Genomic DNA, 21,249 nt, shown 5'->3' with positions numbered 1-21,249 from the left:
GCCTAACAGGGCACAACGCTCTTCTCTTTTCTGGCTGCAAGGAGAACAATGAAACACGCGCTGCCTTGGCGTTGACGTTTCGGCCATGGGGACGGACAAATTCCATTGGAAGCAACGGGCTACACCGATGTAAATACCCTGGGAACAGAAGGCGCCGCAGCGACAGAGCGGGCTTCTGAGAAGACGGGAATACTAACCCCGACCACAAGGAGAGACGACCATGCTTTTATTTGCTCGTCGTCAGGCCGGCGGGAGAAAAACGAAGACGAAGAGAAAGGGTGCATGTGGAGGCCGAACCCCGCAGGAATCGATTCCACGGGAGACCGCGGGTTCGTGGCAAGAGAGATCCGCTGACAGCCACGACAGCCACGGGGTCTCTGAGCGCGCAAACACCAAAATGACTCCTGAAGAAGCAACTGCCCGCCGTTGACTTGCCACACGAACGTCAACAAGACAAAAACGTTTCTTGCTTGCCAATCAGAAATAAAAATCCCGAAGCGGGTGCGCGCGGTCTACACCAGAATCGAAGTAGAAGTCCGCTGTGCGATCCGCGCGCTGTCTCCTGACAGCGTCCTTTTCGCGAACGGACGTTAGACTTGTTTCTTTTCCCGAAGAATGACAAAACGAAGAGATCTTGCGGCTGTGTAGATTTTCGCGGCATTGAATGCACGATGCTTTTCCGTTCATGACTGGATTCGAGCGTCTTTTGTCTCGCATGCTGCCGGGAACCCCAAGTCTCGCGAGTGCGGCGAAAAGGGTGTCTCGAAGCAACGTACAGTCACAAGGTGCTGTCGTGTTTGTCTTCAACAACGCTGCGTGCAGTGACTCTTTGAAGGGGGAACGCGGACTTTTGCTGGCACAGAAAGTCACCGAATACAAATGCAAGCAACCAGTAATCCATGCTTAACACCCCAGCAAAGGTCTAAAAAGGCGGCGCCGGGTGACGCATGTCACACGCCCTTCAGGACGAAACGGATGTAAGATAGAGTTACCTCCCGACGGAGGGGGTTGTGAGGTGCGTCCAAAATACATCCTAGCGGACTGCCTAGAGTTTCCCCTGCCTGCTAAGTTGCGTGGATTGCCGATGCGTGGAACTGGAGAAAGCGAGAGGCCGCTTGGAGGTGATCGGCACAGGGGCTGCCGCCGTTGAGTAGTAGAACGGCAACTGATGCTCTGGAGGCGGAACCAAAACAATTCCGAAAACCTGACGCCCACCTTCCTCATACACCGATTCCTAAAAGTTCGTCTAACCGGGCACGTTTCGGGGGTAACCCAGAGCATTGGTTGACGGGACTGTTATTTTCAGAACCTGATTCCCACCGGTAAAAAAAATCGTATTCCGTTAGCCGAGTCGATGGAACCCGTGAAAGAGCAGTATCGTTTCCCAAACGGACGCGCAAGCTTAGAAATAGCTTTGGTACGTGTATACGTCAACCGGAGGTAAGCGTATCGCGATCATTGACTGATGAGCAGATAAGTCAGGAGAGAGTTGCCAGGGGTGGGCCAGCGAAGCAATTCTCAGTCCAGTGGGCACTGGTGTACAGCAGTCATAAAGAACTTGGTTGCCTCTATCTCATAACTGGAGTCATATTCAGTATCCTGACTGCGCGAATTCCCCAGCGGACCCATGGCTTCCCCACGAAAAAAGTGTCGTTGTCGATGCCCAACACAAGGTGACCTCCAGGTTCAGCATGGACTCTACAGCTACCAGTGTTAGCATTCCTACCGTACTGGGCAAGCCTCACGAAACCATATGCTCGTGGTGGCGATCTGTAAGCACGCCGACCCGCCGATTGGTTTCCCTATTGCAAAAGGTTGCCGTCAAACCCGCTAGAGAGTACCTCAGAACCCGCAAACCGCTGCTGAGACGGTTGCGCGACATGCGGTCGAGGCGAGTCCATTTTCAGCTGCGTGCTAAGGTACGAATCGCTTCTCGTCTCTCGCGCAGTGCCCACATGGCCCCGTACCGAGGCAGGCAACGGAGTTCCTAGATAGTGACAATTGCGGTTCGCCAAGACAGGGTTCGGCTTCGTCACTCCCGGGGGTAACGGCACTTCGTGGATCCAGATCCTCCACAGCAGTGCCCAAGAACCACACAGTTTTTGCGGAGTCCGGGACACAAGATGCACGGAATGCATGATTTCCTATCGGATTGCCTGCTTGCTGAGGCAGCAGAAGTAAGACTGTAGAAATCATTCCGCGATTCAAACGCGTAGCTCTAAAGACACCATAAGGCTGTGCGAGTGACGGCCGAAACACTTTTCCTCCAGAAGGACGCAGGCCTGAGGGAACACTCGCAGAAGAGAGGCTTTGCCATCGAAGCACTCTGTGGGTGAGAGACCAGACTTCGAAACCCTCGGCGGCAGCGCCCAAGGGACCTTCATCTTGAGTTCATCGGGACGCAGAAATACGGCATTCATTTGAGGGAATGCAGCGTATCACCAGAGGGTTGGGATTCACGTGAGGGAGTGAAGGGAATGCAGTGTATCACCACAGGTTTGGGATTCACGTGGGGGAATGCAGCGTATCACCAGAGGAAAACCAGGGGGGTGTCGAATCTGATTCTGGCAGGTACTAACGTCCACGTGATATCCTTACGGTTCGCCTGTAAATAGTCGGAAGTGGAGTGTGTCTGCAATCAAGTGGAACAAGCCATAACGGTCAGACCCGCAACCTAGAATATAAGGACGCCCGCAGGCACGCGGCAGCGCAAAAACAGTGCAGGAAACGGTGACAGCCTATTTCTGAACACTCCGAGAAGAAACTGTGCGGTTTTCCCATCCTCCTTTTCCGTACAGTCGTACACCGCCTCTGGACAGGCGCTCAGGTATGAAGTGCTGCTCTCCGTTGCCTGGTTCTGGGTGGAAGCACATCTTGAAAAGGCGACGCGGTTCGGACGTCAGGCGCTTCTGTGCCGACAGGAGATCGGAGGTAACCTAAAATGAACGAGATGGCGCTCCGAGTGTCGCCAAAACAACTCATCTATCCTGCGGCAATCGGCCGTAGGTCTGACGTATTCTTCCTCGAAGATGCACATATATCAAAGTGTGCGTTTCCCCGCGGCTTCTGTGCACCGGTGAACCCCGGTGACGGGAAGGCGAAAATATGAAAACCTAGTCTATTTTGACTCTATTTTCTGTAGCCACGTCTCAATGGAAACCGTCGCCTCCAGCACCGCGATTTCCTTCCGAGGAAGCCTCCTGGACCAGTGGTTCCGTCGGGAGAACGCGGAACCGTAGCCACGGCCCTTCCTCTGTGACCTTCCTTGCCAATCAAGGCTCCTGCTTCTTTTTGTTGCAGACCTCATGAACGATTCTGAAAGACCGGCGAAAGAAGGAGTGACTCGCCAGAGCCGTCGCTGTGAAGGCACATTGTCTTGCCGCTCGCCGGTCGCCCACGTGCCGCTCCGGAGGCTTTTTCTTTTCAAAACACTCCATCGGCGCCGGGAGAGCGCCCGGTTGAATCTGTATGCCGTCGCGAATTTTCTGGACAGTAAGCGGTTTGGTCCTAGTTGACAGCGTGCAGTTTTGCCGACTTTGTTGGGGAATGTCTCGCAACAGGGAGATCCCGCGATAGCAAGCAAACCGGGTCCCCAGCGCCGCTAGCTCCGCGCTCGGTGTGAGTTCGAACGTCCTCGTCTCTTCAAGTGCATGCGGCACGCCGTCTCTTAAACTCTGGAAAGTTATATCCTTGTGGAGCGTCCACAAACACGAAAAATCGTCTCCCGTGAAAAGATCGCTGGAGGTTCCCTCGTTTCCTCAGCATACCCTCACCGTCAGCTCCTCGCACACCGAACCAGCGGCTGGCCAGAGTGCGCCTGGGAGCGAGGACATCTTGCCACTCCAGCAATCTGCGTTTACCTAGGGGTTGCAATGCAGTGGTGATCCTTCTCGCTTTTTTCTGGGGGTTTTCCCATTAACGGTTGCGTCTCGGTCCTCTTCAGGAGCCGTTCAGCATGGCTCCAGTCCCCTCTGCACTTTGCCTTTTTCATATTGCAGCCGTCGACTCGCTGGCGACGGCACGTGCCCCGGCTGGACCCAGCGGGTTGTGGAAGTACAGGGCAGCTCCTGGTTCATGAGCAGGAATCGTTTCCTCTTGAGTCGTGTTTCAGTCGGGGACTTCGTGGGTTCGAGCAGAAAGAATCCTCGTGTCCTTCGTGGAGGCGCAACCAACACGACCCGGACAGGCCAGAACCCGTTCGGCACACCACTCTCCGTCGACGCTTCACGTCCGGTGCCCTGGCACCCTCTTGAGTGAAAGCTCCCTCTCCTCTTCTGCGTCTTTCTCAGTTTGCCCAAGAAACAGTCCTTGTCCTAAGGCGGGAGGAGCTGTCCCCTCGTCTTTCGTCTCTAGCGGTTTTTGACTGAATCCCTCCGCTCGACCGCAAAAGCCGGCGCCCGTCCACAGCGGCTCTCCAGTCATAAATTCGTGCGTTATTTCGGCGCAATTCAACGTAAGCATGGCTGTCATACGCTGAAGAAGGCTCTGCCAAACTTCATTGACAAGAGGTTCAGCAACCGCCTGCCTCTTTGTTTCCAGCGCTGGGGCCGCGCGCGGGCGCGCCCGTGGCACACCGCGGAGTTATTGAGTCTCTCGTCTTTTCTGTCCTTCGTTTCGCTGTTTAAATCTACTCGGAACAGTCGGAAATATGTCGGGGAACACAGCCGCCTCGTCTGACCTGCCTCTGCCAGGAGCACGAGATAAGGAAACGGATGTCCAACACTGCCCGGTCTCTCGCCTGACGCGGCGGACCCTTCCACAACTGTCTGTCTCCCCTCTGCTGTTCCCTTTTCTGATTCGCGCTCCACCGGTTCTACAGTCGCCGCGTGAGTGATCCCCTCCCGCCGTCAGGCTTCTCAACATTCATTACAGTTCCTTTTCTTCCCTTTCTCCTTCCTCAACTTTTGTGAAGCCGCTCTACCACCTCGTATTCCATCGCTCAGATTGTCTCTTTCATGTATCGCAGATTTATGTTTTGACGTCCTCCTCGTATTCTTCGAAACGGACCATTTCGTTCTCGTCTTCATGTCGGTGGCCCCTTCGAAGGGCTGTTCACTTTTTCACGTCCGTTCTAAACCTCGGGCTTCTTCGTTTTGTCCGTTTCCTCGTTTTCTCCGTCGGTCTCTGAGTCGCCCGCCGGCGTGTGGACGCTTGATTCTCGGCGTCTTCCCCCGTTTGGCCCTCAAATCTTCCTTCCCGTTTCCCTTCGCGGAGCCCTTTGTCTCGCCAGCTATGGCGCTCGCCTTGCGCCTTGTCGGCGGCGCCGCCGGCGTGGGGGCAAAGGCTGTTGGAGGCGCATGCTGCGGTATCGTCGATTCCTGTTTCCGACACATGACAAAGGGAATGCCGCACCCCACAGAGTGCGGCTGCCTAGGTACGCCCTCTGAGTGTTTTCTCTCGTACACGCTGGTCGTGGGATCTTTCCGTGCCCGGCGCCTTGATTCTTCCGAGAGACCCTCGCTCTCTCTCCGGTCGGGGCGCCTCACCCGCGACCTCCATGTTCCCGTTAACCGCGCGTGAAGCTTCTCTTTCTGTGGCCCCGACCGCATGCGTCCCTGTCCGTTTTCTCCGCTGTTCACAGTAGCTCAGTAGAAAACTGTCCCTGTGCCTGCCTCGTCGACGAGACCCGTCCGCATCGAGTCTGCGAAACAGAAGCAGCCAGAGGGAACTTGGAGCATTCCTTTATTCGGTTCGCAATATAAGCGTGTGAACGCATAAGATCACCAAAAGAATGCAAATGCACGCTCCACAAGGCAGTGTGGTTCAAGCACAGGTGCTTTAAACGTCAGCGCACTGCGCTCCATCTGCACGCGTCAGATGCTCAACCACCAGCGCCGTCACACGCCTGGGGCCGGAACTGCGATCTCCCCCCTCGCCGATTGTGTTTCTCTTCCTTCGTGGGCCTTTTCTTAAGCTGCCTCCTCGTGCGGGGAAATAGCTCTCTAGACTGTCTCGGCCTGTCGACGCGTGTTTGGGGGGTGTACGGTTCCCTGCAGGTTCTCTGTTTTTTTATTTGGGACTCCACGACCACCAGAAGTTCAACCTTCTCGTGGAAATCCACGAACTGGATCGCGTCCCGAAGTCGAGCTCTCTCTTCGTCACGGTCGAGGCGGGAAGATGGAGCACAACATCTCAAGGTAGAGCAATAATGCACCTAAAAGTGTGTCTTGCACGTGTCTTTGCGCCCGCTCTCAGCGGATTAGACAACCGGTATAGACTTCGGATGCCTTCATACAACGAATCCAAGGTCTACTGAGACTTTCGTGGCCATCATGATACTTGGATTGCTGCGGCGCTGTCCCGTCGCCACCGTCTCTGCTTTCTCGCGGCCATTCCTCAGGGAAACACGGCCAAGGTCCTCGCTTGTCTTTTTCCGCATGGTTTTCCTGGGTTTCTGTCCAGCGTTCCTTCTGCCATGGCGAACGATACCCTCTGCGGACGAAAACCGTTTGCTCCCTGTTTTCCCTGCGATTGTGACTGTCAGTGGTGAAGACCAAGGGACAGAATCAGCGCGTCATACTCGAAGAGCGGCTTATGGTCCACATCCGACAGGTGGACAAAGAGATGAAGCTCAGTCTCTTCAAAAAAGGCATGTTGAAGACGACTCGCTTAGCCAATCTCGTGTTGAAAGTCAAGGAGGATATGATCGACAAGAAGTTCCCCCAACGAACGTGGTGAGTTGCGCATCTGAAGGAGAGAGCATGTTTTTCCTCATGAAGCGTCCCCTACTCGGTCCGTATTCGGCATATGTTTATGCACTCTCAAGCGTTGTAAGATATATATATATATATATATCCCGGGATCTCAACAATAGATCCGTCCTGTCCCCTGTTTATGGGGTGCGTCTGGTTTTGCCTGCAGGGAGCGAACGACGTTTGAGTTCTTCGTTTTTATGTATACACATACATGCGCTTTGCGTTTGGCTGCGCTCTTTTTCTCGTGTGTAGGTACCCTATGAAGGTCGAGAATGGGAAGTCGAATCCTCGAATCAATCTCTCCTTACACCGGAGTACGTTTTCCTGGACTGAAAATACAGCCAATCGAGTTGCGAGTCTCCCGTTCCTTCAGCCCCACTCGACAGCCTTAGGCGACTCATCCTTTCCGCTTAAAAAAACGGAGGTTTCCGCCGCCGTCTCTCTTGAAGCAGACAGGCTGTTTTCCTGTTCAAAGAGAATAAACGCGGTACATGTGACCCTACCCGTATATTCACACCCACTGGTTTCCTCAACAGGCCCCCGAATAACCCCCCAGTAGACCAGCATGCGTGACAGTCTCTCTCGCCCTCTGCGGTCATGCCGGCGAATGCGCCGTATCTAACTACATATATACATGTATGTGTATATATCTATATATCGCTTTGTATGTAAGCACATACGTGTGTGTGTGTGGGTTTCTTTTTCTGTGTGCCCACTTGAATCCCTGGGGCAGTGCAGAGGGTGCCGGGAGCGTACGGCCTTGGCTGCCTCCGTCTTTGGGACTCCGAGAGGAGCGCAGGGGTAGGAACGTGAACTCTCGAGTCACGCCCTGACGCAGGGGACTGCGCTTTGCTTTTGTGTTGCTCTGTCGCCTCAGTGGACGCTAATCTGCCGACCAACCAGTCGCCTCTCGTTCAACAGGCCATGCTGATTGCCCAGCAGGAGGCTGACGAAAAGGGCGAAGAGCTCAAGCTGGTGAGAGCCGATCGATGGACATGCTTCTTTCACCGACCCTGCTTTCTGACTCCACATTCCCTTTGTCTTATCCGTACAGATGCGTCCGGGCAGATTTCTCTGCGTCTCTGGGTTCATATGCCGATGCCATATGTATATATATATATATATATCTACATGTATTTCACGGTTCATCTTCGCGCCTATTGCTTTGAGGGTCTATGCGTCTATTTCTGTATCTATGGGTCTCCGTGTCGGTCTCTCTATGAATGCAGATGAATGTATGGTAGGCACGACGATCAGCAGTGCTGTAGGTACATGCGATGCATTCTGAGTCTGGCCCTTTGCGGGCGTTGTTCTTTCTGGTAGTTTTTCCCGTCTCTGAATTAGCATCTGCTCGACCGCGCTGGTGACTCACCTGCCTGTGAGGACACACCGTGGAACAGATGAATTCTCTTCAAAAAAAAAACTCCCGACCTGCAGCCCCTCGGCGCGTTCCTCAATGCATATTGGACACGGAGCGTGTGCCTTTCTCATGCGACAAGAGTCGCGCCTGTGTTTTGTTCTCCATCGACGCGCATCCCTTGTTGAGTTTCCAACCCGTGGGGGGGCAAACCCTGTACGAGGTGATATTCCTGCGTCTCCATGAATATATGTGGATGCACGCCCGGGTCAGTCTTCGTTTGTTCACGGGTGCATTTGCACGTGCTCAGTCGCTTTGCGGGTTCCTTTCACCTTTGCGAGATGCGAACGCGCTGTGTGTGCGCAGGACTTGAGCAAGATGTCTCAAAAGGAACGCTTGACGTTTTTCTCGCGGGTGCTGGAAGGCCCTTTGGAGTGGCTCAGCCGAGGCAGAAACGCCTGCATGGAGTTCTACTACAAGGCCGTCGAAGTGAAACCAGGTAACTTGCCCCTCCCTCAAGCAAGAGGGCTGCTTTGTCGAACACGTCCTCGCTGTCGCGCTCGCCTCTCCCGAACGTCCCGCCTCTTTTGGGGATTCTGTGAACTGCGCCTTCTCGGCTTTGCACTGTCACTCTCCTCTGACTCCTCTGCGGTCCTGCCGCCATTCAACCCTCGGTGTATCCTTACCATTTAAATGTTTCTCTATATTTGTATGTATATGTATACATATGTGTATATGTATATGTGCATACAGATATATAAATGCATTTGGTGTAAAGGTTTGTTTTCTTCTGTCGTTGCGTTTCTGACGTGCCGTGTGTCGCCTTGCGATGAGAGATCGAAGCGGGGTGAGTTGCGAGGAAGGTAGAGACGGTGACGATCGCTACCCAAATCCCCGAGCCCACGAAATCCGTAAAAACCCGGACACACGCCATCCTCATCCTGACATTTCCTCAGATTCCCATACGTAGATCTCCAGATATCCATTCCACAGGTCGTTACACGCGTATATATTTGTATCAACATCTACTTAAAGGCATACGTAAGCGATCGTCACGGTCGCGCCTCCACGGGCGACCCCAGACACGAAGCACGTCAATTGCTGTCGAGAGATCGGTCTCTTTGGAAGTTTTTTATGGTGCTGGACCTACGCAGTGCCTCACGGTGCATGCATGCACTCCTTCTGTCTCAGCTCGCGTGTAGCATCGCGTCCTGTTTGCATGCGCTACACCGTTAATGTTTCTGAGTCTGCGCAAAAGAGGCTTGTCAAAAAGAAGCAGGGAGCGCTGCACGGTTCGTGCAAGGTCGTGGGGCGCTTTCGTGTGGCCCAAGATTCCAGGTGCTTCCAGGGCGGGAAAAGGAGGCCTCGCTCTCATCCGCTGTTGGTTCGCAGTCTGTGTATATGTACATATCCCTCTCATGTATATGAAAGAGACAAGTAGATGGAGGATTCGGTCTAAGCCGGTAGCTTTGCATGCGCCCGGACAACTGCTCATCGTCTGGTCTCCACTTCTTTGGAAGCTTTGGGAGCCGTACGCGACACGCAACGCGTAGAACGTTTGTGGTTCTTGGTCTTCTTTCGGTTCGAGGGGTTTCCTCGTGCGCTGTCCGGAGTCACAAGCCGTTACGCGGGTTACTGCTTCGTGCGTCCCTGAGAATATAAGCACACATAGACATAAGCAACTGTTTGCATGCGTCTCACGTGTGCTGGAAGGCGTTCTCGACCGCTTCACGGCCAGCCAGGGAACATGGACAGAGCTCTACTTCAAGGCGGTCGAAGTTAAGACAGGTGAAAGTGATTCCAGATTTCCCAACCGGAAACGTAGATCTCCCTGTCTGTCGTCTCTGGATCGTGGGACGCGCGTCGAAGGCGGGTGCATGCTCGATTCTCGCCGTCTGTGTCTCTCGTCTCACACGCGCCTCCCACTCTTCTCAGGTCGCTGTGTCTCCTCGTGTCCCTGTGTCTCCTCTCGTCTCTGGAAAAGACGGATTATCGGAAGGATCGTCTGCCGCCGTGATGGCTTTCCTTTCCATTGCCATCGGCATGCGGAACGTCCGGGATGACCCAGATAATGAAACGGAAAGCCTTCCTGCTCGTCCGTCCGCTCTCGTGCATGCGTCTTCCCCGTGTCGCGTTATGGCCCCCAAGCTTTATCTCCTTTTCGCGGTGGTATGTGTGGCGGGGGATCTGCCCGGTGGTTGAACCGTGACCGCGAAACGGCCGTAAAAGGGAAGGAAGAAGCTACAGAAAGATTCATCGGTCTTTGACCCAGAGCACTCTGTGAGAGCAGGCCGCGGGGGAGTAGGTAGAGGAATTCTTTCGTTCCGCACATATATCACAAATACTCACGCCAGTTCACAGCCAAGGCACCGGACCCCATTCCTTTCAAAAATGCTACGAGTTCACGAAACGGAGAGTCATGCTGATCCCTGTATGCATATATATAGATGTGCTCATATATGAAGATGTTTGTGTTATTAATCCTTTTACATACTAAAAATCCTGAATGTCCACCAGTTGATGAATATGAGCGTATATCTGAACCTTTGCACTGATGCCTCTGTTTCGATGTCTCTCTCTCTCCCTCTCTCTCCCTGTCTCCCTCTTTCTCTCTCTCTCTCTCTATATATATATATATATATATACGTGAGTGTTCATATCTCGATATATAGCAGTGCGTGTACGATGGGGTGACTAGCCACGTCCAGATCGAAGTACAAAGAAGCTTTAAGAGTGTCGCATCGCTCTCGACACTTCTCGTTTCCCTCGCTCGTTCTCTCAGATTTAACTCCGGGTTCTTTCTCTTGTATGTCGTCCTCCCTCTGTTTGTGTTCACGTTCGGCGTCGCCTCGGCTCATCGGCCAGTGACGTCTTTCGGGGGTTTGCTGTCCTTTGTGAATGTTCGCGCCCATCATGTAACATTCCGTGCTGTCGCTCTCGAGCCGTTTCATTTCATGGCGTCCTTCCGTTTCCGGCTGTTATTGGTCCTTTCGCTCGCTGCAGAAGTGTGTATGTCTCTCCCGCTGCATCCGTCCGTGCGGCTGTCGAATTCTGATGTAAAAATCTCTTCCTGCTCGTTCGCCTCTCGCCCTCGCTTTTCATCTTCCAGTTACCACTCTTCCTCTCGCCGTCGGGCCTCCTGCCTTGGAGCCTCAGGGCGTCCGTTTTCGCTCCCTCGCGTCGCCTGCATGCGCTGCATCACTTCATCTCTACGTGTCTCATAGTCGCTCGCATATTCATGCAGCCCGTTTCGTCTCCTGGCCTCGTGGTTCCGTTCCTGGTGTGTGCGTCCTCTGGCGTGGCTCTTCCGTGAGTTCCTCCGTTTACTCGTTTCTCGCCAACTAGTCCACGTGTTCCACGCTCGCCCCTCACAATGGTTTCGACTCTCTCTCTCCCCTGTCCTCTCTCCGCTTTCCCACAGTGGTTTCGCAAAGTGACCGTGCCCCGTCTTGCTGGTCTTAGCCTGGTGTCAGCCTCTGCGATTTCGCCCCTTTCGAGTTTGTATTCGCGTGCACGTGGTGCGCGTCTTTCTCGTTGGTCTGCAGATCGGTGGGAGTGGTGCTATTGGGAGAGTGCTGCGGCATGCAAGGAAGGCAAGGAGAAGGAGGGGAGCATTCCGTTTCTCGCCATCAGCCTCGTGCTGCCGGATCGAAAGGACCGAAACGTCTTTTATGTTCGTTACCACGACAAAGATACCCAGCACGATGTCTTCTTTCGCCGAGTCGACAGAGACAGGAACTTGTGGTCAGATGGTCTGTACGAATTCATCGAGAAGGTGAGCAGATGTTTGTGGAGGTTGAGACCGGTTTCGTCGGTTAAGCGACGATCTGCAGGGCTGCGGAGCTTCCGCGGGGAGAAACGGATCACGGCGTTGCATGCCGACATGAAGTGAAAAGATGAAGCTCGCACGGAAATGTCAATGTATGTGGCGTTGCGATTCGATGCGTTTCATCGGTCGTCCCGTGGTCCAGTTGCAGCTTCACGCACGCATCTCGAATGGCGGGAAGTTCCTGCAGCATGCGCCGGGTTTGGCCTTCTGAGACGCGTCTCGTTTCGGAATACCTCCTCGCGCCTCGACGCGCCCAGAGTCAACCGGCAACCGCTTTCCCGCCCGGCTGGTGTATCCCCACTGTTCCCGTTGTTCAGGTCGCCTCGTGTGTAGCTCCATGTTTGTACATGCAGGTGGCTACGCATATACTTGTGCAAATGGTTTGTTCGCCTTTGCTCTCTTCAGCTTCGCGCTTATCGCGAGACGTGTTCGACGCGCGTGCCGGATCGGAAAGGCAGAGAGCGCCAGGAGAAGAAGAAAGGCCGGGAGGGCGAAGGCGACGAGGAAGGCGCACCATGTGCAAAATCTCCGCGGAAGTCAGGCAGAAAATCGCGTCGGCCGTCTGCATCCACAACTCCTCGAGTGGATTTATCGAGTAAGTCGACAACACGCGCAACTGACGACTATGTTTGCGAAAAGAGCAAAGTGTGAAACAGACCACTGGCAACACGTATCCACTTCTTCCACAGATGCGTGTCGCCGTCGAAGCTGGGAGATCGGTCTGGACAGCCGTGCAGATTTTTCTCTCTTGCTTCCTCATACTCTCGCTCGTTACTTGTTTTAAGATCCGGTCGGTTCTCCCTGTTCTCCCTGTTTCAATGCATGCGTTCTCCACAGCTGCGCGGCGGCTTCACAGCCCTCGGGCGCAGATCCCCACGAAGGGGCCGAACGCGCATCAGCAGATGTACGAGGAAGTCATGCTGTCTACTCAGTCTTCTGTTGTCGGCGACGACGAACCGCAAACGTAGTCGGCGTTCTGCACAGCCTCGCTGGCATACCTAACAGAGGGATTGCCTCTCGCCGACTTTTGTTTGCGACGGAGGAGTCGGCCCGGTGTCTCGATAGAGACCATCGCTGCCGCTTGCGCGCTGTCCTGGTGTGTGTATCTCTACTACGCACAAGGCTGTCGGGCTTCTCAGTTGCGCAGACGTTTCTTAAACTTTGAAACGCGATAAGTGAGGACAGGTTGCCTCACCAGGGATTCACCCCCCTTCCTGTATGCGAGAGAGAGAGCTGAGCGTTTAAAGACTCGAGGGGAGGATTGGCGAGGAAAGGAAGGGGCGAAAGGGCCTCCAGAGGAAAGCGCCACAGGGGGGATTCTGGCAGAGCTCGCCACATATGCAGGATTTTTTTTTGACTCCTGGTTCTCTGTTTAGTAACTCTACACAGACTTCTGGAACGTCTGGCCTTAAAACCTATACACAAACGTACAAGCGTACGGCGCTGCTTGTCTCAAAACGCTACAGACGTGTGGAACTCTGGGTCGTAAAACGCATCAGACTTCCGGATCATTTTGCCTTAAACTCTAACGACATTTGGATCTTCTTGTCTGGACACTGTCCGCATTTCCCCTTCTTGCGCAAACGCTTTTGCTTTGCCGGTTCTGGCTGGGCTGCGTGCGGACTACTCCGCATGCACGGGGGACTTCGCTTCCGCCCCGAGCAGCTCTCGTTTTCCGACACCATTTTCTCTGTCTCCACTTTCCCCCGCTGGAACACCGCCACCGCATGCCAGCGGATGATACCTGTCTTCTGAGGCGATCAACCGCACGTGCCATTCAGCTTTTCCCTCGGAAACCGCGTTCTCTGCCCATCCCTCAAGGTCCGCTGAAAAGGTGGAGAATCTCTCCGTAGCGCGCCTCCCTCGGGCTCTGCGGAGGAAGCGATTCGAAAGTGGAGACCACGGCGACATTCGTGCCTTCTGTAATCGGGAGAAGTGTGCGCTTTTTTGGTACTCGTCTCACTTCCTCTCCGCGTGGTGCGTTGTTCGGCTCTCTCGTCCCCAGTCTTGTCGGAGTTTTTGTCGAAATCGCTCCTTCCCGTTTCGGAGATGGAAGTGTCCTTAATGAGCGACTACCACTCGTCGCCACGGCCTCAAAATCCCCCGCCGCCGAGTGAGCACAGAGCTGGGCTCGGCGAGTTTCACCCGCAAGACTTTCAAAGACTTTCGCTGCCTGATTTCGCGCGAGTTTGCCGTGCATCTCCGATCGGGGCAACGCTGCCCGGTTCGCTGCATGAGGGGATCCCTACCAAGGACGCGGATGTGTGCACATATCCCACGGGCGTGTCTGACTTTTGCTGTTACCGATGCATACATCTCTGTGTCCAGAAGCACACTCGGCAACCTGGTTTTGCGTGAGCAGGCTGATCAGTACACAAACCTGCATCTCAGTTTATACCTTTTGTAAGATGTATCATCATGTACGTGTCTGTATGCATCTTATATGTATATGTATATGTATATATATATATATATATATATATATATATATATAACTAATATCTGTATGTCGAGGCCACGTGAGAGAGCTGGGCATGCCGACGTTGACGCTTCTCTGCGCCGAGAGAGATCGCAATTTCTCACGAGCTGACCCTCCGCAGTAATGCGCCTATACACCTAGGTATGGCATTTTGGGAAGAGCGGGGTTTTTCTGTCACCTCTGACCCCGTCCGAAGGTATTCCGATCGAAACCAAGATGGCCACACAGAAGGTTCCCGCTCTGAAGCGAGGGAGAGAGCGTTTGAGATGGGCGTGTTCGCGGAGTCGCACAGACGCGCGCCGCTTTCGAGTTCGTTTGGAGTTTCCTGGCGAAACGACGCGTTGCCGGGGCCACAAGGGTTTGCATGCATTGCTACCTCACAAAAAAACGCGAGAGAACAGAACAGGCGGTGCGCCATAGTCGCCGCAACCGGCCTCGATAAGCATTGACAAGACGATTTGTCAGAGAGAAGCTAGGGCGAGAGGACACAGGTGGGAAAGGTGAGGTCTGACGAAGCAGGGACAAACAAACATCCGACAGCTCGAAGGAGGGACAACGGCCTTGTCCGACTTCGCGCGCCGTCGAGACAACATCGCCGCTCGGTAGAACGCGCGGCGCGTCGCGTTTCCTTCGCGCATTCCAAAGACGAAACAAAACTCGCCAGGCTGCGTGCGTTGGCGGGGTCAGTGTATCTCGATGACACACGCGACAGAAAGTAAAAAGTAAAAACGCCGTCGCGCTTTCCAAAAGCCACAACATCGATTCTCGACCGGCCTCCACCGGGTCTCGCCCACGCCGGACTGGAGCCCAAGCGCAGCAGCGACTGCGCCCGAAAAAGAGTGCCTTTGCGGAGACAGTCCCCCCTGCTGGACAAACGATGAGAGACATGTCTTTGAGGACCGCAAACAGCCAGAGCGGCGGGTGTAGGAAAAATGCGAGCCGGGGGTGCGCGAACATCGACAAGCCGAACAAATGAGCGTGAACGTGACACACTGCACAATTGGTAGCGCCTGACACACTGGCGGTACAAGAACAAAGCACCTGTGGGGACGCACACTCGCGGCGCTCCCCACGCAAGCACAGAGGGAAAAGGCGGAGGCGCAACGTGAGACAAGGCGAGAACCCTATATTTGCAGACTCGTTGATGAACCCGGTTAAGCAATGCACAAAGAGCAACACATTGGATGTGCACGAGCATTTACGCGTTTTGTCATCACACGCGAGGCCAGGACTTCTCTCAGAAACCTCGCGGTTCTGGTCTCATTCCTTCCGGTTCAAAGTATCCGCTCCTCACTTCGGATTGCGGCTCCTGGCTGCGTTTGTCGGCCGTGCGCAGAGGATCCCAAACACCAAAAACAGCGCACCGTTGTATCTGCCTCCTTCTCTTCCGGTCGCGTCTTCACGTTTCCACGCGTTTCCTATCTCCATGTCCCTTTCTTTCTCGGCCGTCTCCTCGAATTCTGCCTTTTTTTCTTCTCTCCTCGCCCCCCCCTCCTTTTCCCTTCTCTCTTCCCCGTCTCTCCGCCGCCGCCTCAGCTTTCCACCCTGTGTGGGCGTCACAAGCCTCTTTTCCGGAAGTCTTGACTCGTCCACTTTCTCAAGCATCACGGGACTCCTTTGTCTGCTTAGCTTCCTCTGCCGCGCCTCCGTCGTTGTGTGCAGTCTTCTCGTTCTTCTCGCTTTCTGCGGCCGAAGCGCTCGCCTCTTTTGCTTCGCTTTTCACGTTCGCGGTCTTGGCCTCGCCGCGTTTCTCCTTCGTGTGGGTGTCTTCTTTTCCTTTCACCTTCTCGGGCGGTGCGTCTTCCGCTCGCGGTTCCAGGACCAGACGGTCTGCGGGCTTCTCCCCCGCCTTCAAAAGAGAGAAAATACCGGGGCGAACTGCCGGGGACAGCGCCGAAGAGCCGAAAGACGCAAACGAAGCTGCGAGAAGAAACGGAGACGGAGGGGGGCTGGCCGCCGGCGTCTTCAGGGGTGAAGGCGAGGGCGGTGCGCCGCAGTTCTGAGACAAAGCGCAAGACACAGAAGAAACGCGATCTCGGACACGAGGCTGAGGTTTGCGTTTCCCAGTTTCCGCGCGGGGCAGATGATCAGACTGAGTACGCCCGGAGATTACGAAGAGGCAGAGAGTGTCCGACCGCAGTGGCGATTCTCCAAGTGGAGACAAGTTGAGTGAAAGGCGAGAAAGTGAGAGCACAAAAAAGAGAAGTAACAACTGAGAGTAAGAGCGAGACAGAGAGGGAAAGAGAAAGAAAAGGAAGAAGTGAGAGAAATAACAAGACAGAGGATAGAGGAAGAGGTGGAAACAGAACGTACGTGACACGCGGCGATCAATAATGAGCAAGCGGCCACCCCGGGCCAAAGCGAGCGAGAAAAAGACGAGACAAAACACACAACGGCAGAGGGAGTTGATGATTGTCCTGGCGGATCTTTTTCCCACATCATCAGGAAAGACTTCGAAGCTTTTGGAGCTTGTACAGGCGGCACGGTGTTGCCTACGGTCGAACCGCAGAGATCCCGAAGCGCAATCCGAGACATACACGCGCGAAAAGAGACATGGAGAAAAAACACCAAGTTCCGTGCACATACCTTCAGGACCATCTGAAAGCTCTTGAATTGGAAGGCGAGATTTCCCCGAATGCGGCAGAGCTGATCCAACTTCTCGCTGCAAGCGGAGAAGCCCGAAAGATACACGCCGGTGAGACGAAGGACACACAACCTTTGAAACTCCTAGGCGCACACCAATGTCATCCGAGCATCTACGCTATCTAGTTGCCGCCCTCGTCAGTCCGGCACACACGTTTATTCCACAAATAAAGAAAATCTCTATATGCGTCAACTAGGCCACCGCACTTCAATTTGATCTGTGTGCCCACTGAACAAAGCTACAAACATTTATACGAATACACACACATATATATGTATATAGATAGATAATTATATAATTATTTATTATATTCTGAAGGAAATAGAAGTAGAAATAGATATGCGTTCTCAAGGCAGGGAGCTGGGCCTTTCTTCTCGAGATAAAACGGCATTTACCCGATGCGTTTTTGTGCTTCCGCGTTCGGGCAAGTGTCGATCCATAGCGAGAGGACAAACTCCTTCGGCTTGGACTGCACGACGACGCCCACGACTTCGGGCATTTCAAAGGCTTCACCAATGCATGCCAAGACCTGAGAAAAGACATGGAGAGAGGACCGCGGGGCAAAGCTGAAGAGAGGCAGGAAATGCGCGAAAGCGAGAAAACGCACACGGAAATCGCAAAAAGGATCCCAGACTACTCTGATTAGCTTTGGGATACTGATATACGCCACCCAACTCTTTCGAGTTCCACCCTAGTTACCTCATTAACTATACTCGGCACCAAACGCACACGGGATCATCGTGAAGTGGAAAGCCGAAAAAGAGGGACTTGCATCCAGGCGTTGGCCGCCATAAAGACGCACAAACGTAAGCAACATAAATCTGCTGAAACATCCACGGAACACATGGAGAGGTGCTCCAGCGTCTCCCCGTGCTTGCCTATCGACCTATCTATCCATATATATATATATATATATATATATATATATATAGCTTGATTCACATGCCCAATCCGAATATCGATAAAATTATTTAGGTATCTCGATTCCGATGAGCTGAACACCATATATATATATAACGGTGCTCATGGATGTGTATGTTTTATGTGAATATCTTGAAAAGACGGGAGCGCCTGGGTGTTCCTACCAGAGTCTCCCACAGGCCGTCCACAGTCCGCGCCGAGCATCCAGGCTTTTTCAGGCGAAGACTCCAGCTGCCGCCGCCGGGGAAAAACTGAAGGGAAAAGGAGAAAACGTGGAAAGAAAACGCGAGTTTCAAGGCGCAAAAGAGGTTATTGCAGCAGAGGAAAGAAAGGGAATCCGAAGAGCCGCGATACGCCAGACAGCTCGGGAAGCGCAGAGGGCAAAGACCGGTGCGGAGTGGAACTGATACTGGAGAGGGATCATCCAAGATATATTTATCTATCGCAGGTTCGGTCTAATGTCCCGTTAGAGACCCGAGAGGCGCAAAGAAGGAAGCGAAAAACCCCCCTCGACTCGACCCTGAAGACAGGGAGAACGTGGAGATAGAAGGCACAGCTCGGGGGACTCCGGATATACGCATCAAGTCACGAGAAAGAGAACAATGGTGCGGCGCATGCAGCCATTTTTTGCTCACCTCCCAGAGGGGCCAACAGCCTTTTCGGAAAAGCTGCAAGAGACACTCGCCGGGCAGCTGAGACGGCCGCGAAAGGCAGCGCATGTATCTGAAAAAAACAGGCGAATCTTTGGGCTCAAGATTTCCCCACGTCGCTACCGTCAGGGACAAGCTCTCCCTTTCCTTCTCAGTAGAAGGATCCCAGGCTACCCCGATAATCTTTAGGATAATGACATATGGTGTCTAAAGAAAACACGTGACGGGGCACACACACGCGCCACCATGCCTTTCTCCAGCAACTTCTGTGAGCCATTTCGAGAACTTGTGGACACAGAAAAACCCAGAGAGCGCAGCGAAATCGACGTGCACCATAGGAAGGAAAAGCAAGCGACGCCCAAAAGCCACATACAACTCGAACTATACGCACATACACCTGAAGTTATCGATGCACGATGCATGCGCACCGCAGAAATAAAACTGGTACAGAACACATGAACACAAATGCGTGCGCCAATGAGGCGACATCGATACACGTCGCACTTACATCGATTCATGAAACTGGCGATATCAGCTTACCTCATACCCTATATACAAACGTATGCAGCTTTATACAAATACTTGTTTATGCACATATATATATATATATATATATATGTTGATATATATATATATATACATAGACAAGTATTTATACATAAATACAGACACACATAGGTATTTATCCATGAATACATACATACATAGACAGGTATTTATACATGAATACATACATACATTCATACATACATACATACATACATACATATATTAACAAGTATTTATACATAAACTATCTCCGTTTCTCGCATGCAAAGACTGCGACGTATCTGCAGAGATAAAGATCGATCCCGCTAGATGCATCTGCAAATAAGGGCAAAGTTGAAGGGACGCAAGCATGAGCTGTCTTCTCTGTTCGCTGCGGTGCGCACCTGAAGAAGCCTTCGACGGTGGAGAAACAGTTGAGGCCGCGAAGGCGAGAAGCGTAAACTCGCGTGGTTTCGGGGAAGGCAGCGAGGGTGGCGTCTCGGAGATTCTCCATCACTGCTTGCTTCGGGTCGTAGTACCAGAAGCGCCATCCGGTCTCCAGTGCATGCTCGCCAGCTGGGACGTTTTGCTTCTTCACGCGGATTTGCTGCGGAGCCCAAGACGCAATCCGGAAACGAAAAGAGCGGTTCGAGGGACACGAAGAGCTGTCCGGGAGGACACGAGCTCGTGAGGAAGCGAGGTGGGAAGAGAAGAGGAAAGGAACGGGCGACGCAAGAGAGCAAAACTGCGTGGAGGCGCTACGCAGTGCTCGTAGAGCCGGCGTGCCCACATGCCGAGATTCGGGTCCGCGATCTAGAAGAGAGAGAACACCCACGAAGGGAGCGCAGAAACGGGGGGAACGCGACACGAGGCGTCGGGCGACACCAGAGAGAAGAGAGACATGCAAATCCCCTCGGAGAGGAGAGTGCTTGAGGGGACACCACGCGCAGACAGAGAGAGAATGGTGCAGGAGGTAGAAGAAGCAAAGGCCGTGCGCACCCGCGAGAGCGACGGGAGAAAGGAAAATGACGCATAGGCAAGATTTGCACACACAAAGGTATAGAAGAGAGGAAGACCAGCGTCCGGAAAACTGTGTCATTCCCTTTCTCGCTCGGTTCTTCCCCTCCTCCCTTTCTTTCTAGTTCCGGTTTCTTACTCCGTGCGACTGCCTGCCTGGCAAGGCGCCTCTTTCTCGACCTCCAAATTTGCGCGCTGCGAGAACTGGCGAAGGCACATTCTTCGGCAGGCTCTTCCTGTCTTTCTTCGGATCACCATTCGGAGACAACCATGCAAGGTGAGGCGAGGCCGGCAGTGTCTCGCCGGCTTTGCGGCCTTTCGGCGAGGCGGTCGCGTCGGCGCGCCATGATTCGGCGGTTTCGCTCTCGATCTCCTTCCTCTCTTTCCTCTCTTTCCGGCTCTCTCTCTCCTTCTTGGTGTCTTTTTCGGGCTCTTTCTCCTCTTTCGCCGTCTTCTTCTCCTTCGCCGTCTTCTCCTCCTTCGCCGTCTTCTCCTCTTCCTTCGTTTTCTTTTCCTCCTTCACCTTTTGACTCTTCTCGGCTTCGGCGAGGGGATTGCCGGAGAGAACGGCGGTTGTCTCCTTCATCTTGGCGAGTTTCGCGCGCAGGGCTGCGCCTTCGCTCTCGGAGAGAGGCGACTGAGAGGTCAGCAGATGGGGGAGTTTCGATTCAAGGTTTCCACAACTTGCGTTCGGCGGCTCGTGGCGCCTCGCCGTCATCTCTGCCGAAACGTTTCTCCTTCGCCGGAGTGGACGGAGATCAAGTCCCCCAAGGAGTTTCTAGACAGCGCAGCGAGGAGACGCTTGCAAAGAAAAGAGACAAGATGGAAACTGACAAGACGAGAGCAAGAGACAAACAGAGGCCAACACAGATCCAGAGAACACGAAAAGGAGACCGTGACGAACAGGACAAGAGGGCGAGCCTTTGGGGTAAAGGAGAGACAGTCCTCTCTTGGTCGAGACGATGTGAAGCGAACAACGCGACAGAATGGGAAACTGGATGGCGGCGCTGCAAAGACTGTGTCAGAAAAGGGGGAGACGCGTCGAAAGACAGACGGTGTGAACAGGGAACGAAGACTCAGACACAGAAGCCGCGATGCGTTTGCTTTCGAAAAGGTGCGCGGGAACGGA

The 21,249-nt window shown here is 53.6% G+C and overlaps 2 protein-coding genes across 2 annotated transcripts; one reads left to right on the top strand and one right to left on the bottom strand.

Moving 5' to 3' along the window:
• Positions 1-5,232: 5,232 nt before the first annotated feature.
• On the top strand, positions 5,233-12,849 carry NCLIV_057920 (hypothetical protein; the record flags this gene model as incomplete). The annotated part of the gene is made up of 10 exons (XM_003885348.1): positions 5,233-5,374; positions 5,997-6,137; positions 6,485-6,674; positions 6,948-7,009; positions 7,573-7,670; positions 8,419-8,551; positions 9,766-9,840; positions 11,598-11,827; positions 12,287-12,476; positions 12,719-12,849. 10 exons carry the CDS (start codon positions 5,233-5,235, stop codon positions 12,847-12,849), a joined length of 1,392 nt encoding a protein of 463 aa, XP_003885397.1.
• A 3,108-nt stretch (positions 12,850-15,957) lies between these two features.
• Positions 15,958-20,838, bottom strand: NCLIV_057910 (hypothetical protein; the record flags this gene model as incomplete). Its single annotated transcript, XM_003885347.1, has 7 exons — positions 15,958-16,359; positions 16,947-17,022; positions 17,400-17,533; positions 18,090-18,176; positions 18,561-18,648; positions 19,508-19,710; positions 20,260-20,838. The coding sequence occupies 7 exons, from the start codon at positions 20,836-20,838 to the stop codon at positions 15,958-15,960; spliced, it is 1,569 nt and encodes a 522-aa protein (XP_003885396.1).
• Between the last annotated feature and the right edge of the window lie 411 nt (positions 20,839-21,249).

The sequence above is a fragment of the Neospora caninum genome, chromosome XI, assembly GCF_000208865.1.
Source record: "Neospora caninum Liverpool complete genome, chromosome XI".
Taxonomy (NCBI): domain Eukaryota; phylum Apicomplexa; class Conoidasida; order Eucoccidiorida; family Sarcocystidae; genus Neospora; species Neospora caninum.
The sequence above is the reverse complement of the archived record's forward strand: the minus strand, read 5'-3'. Positions and strand labels throughout refer to the sequence as shown.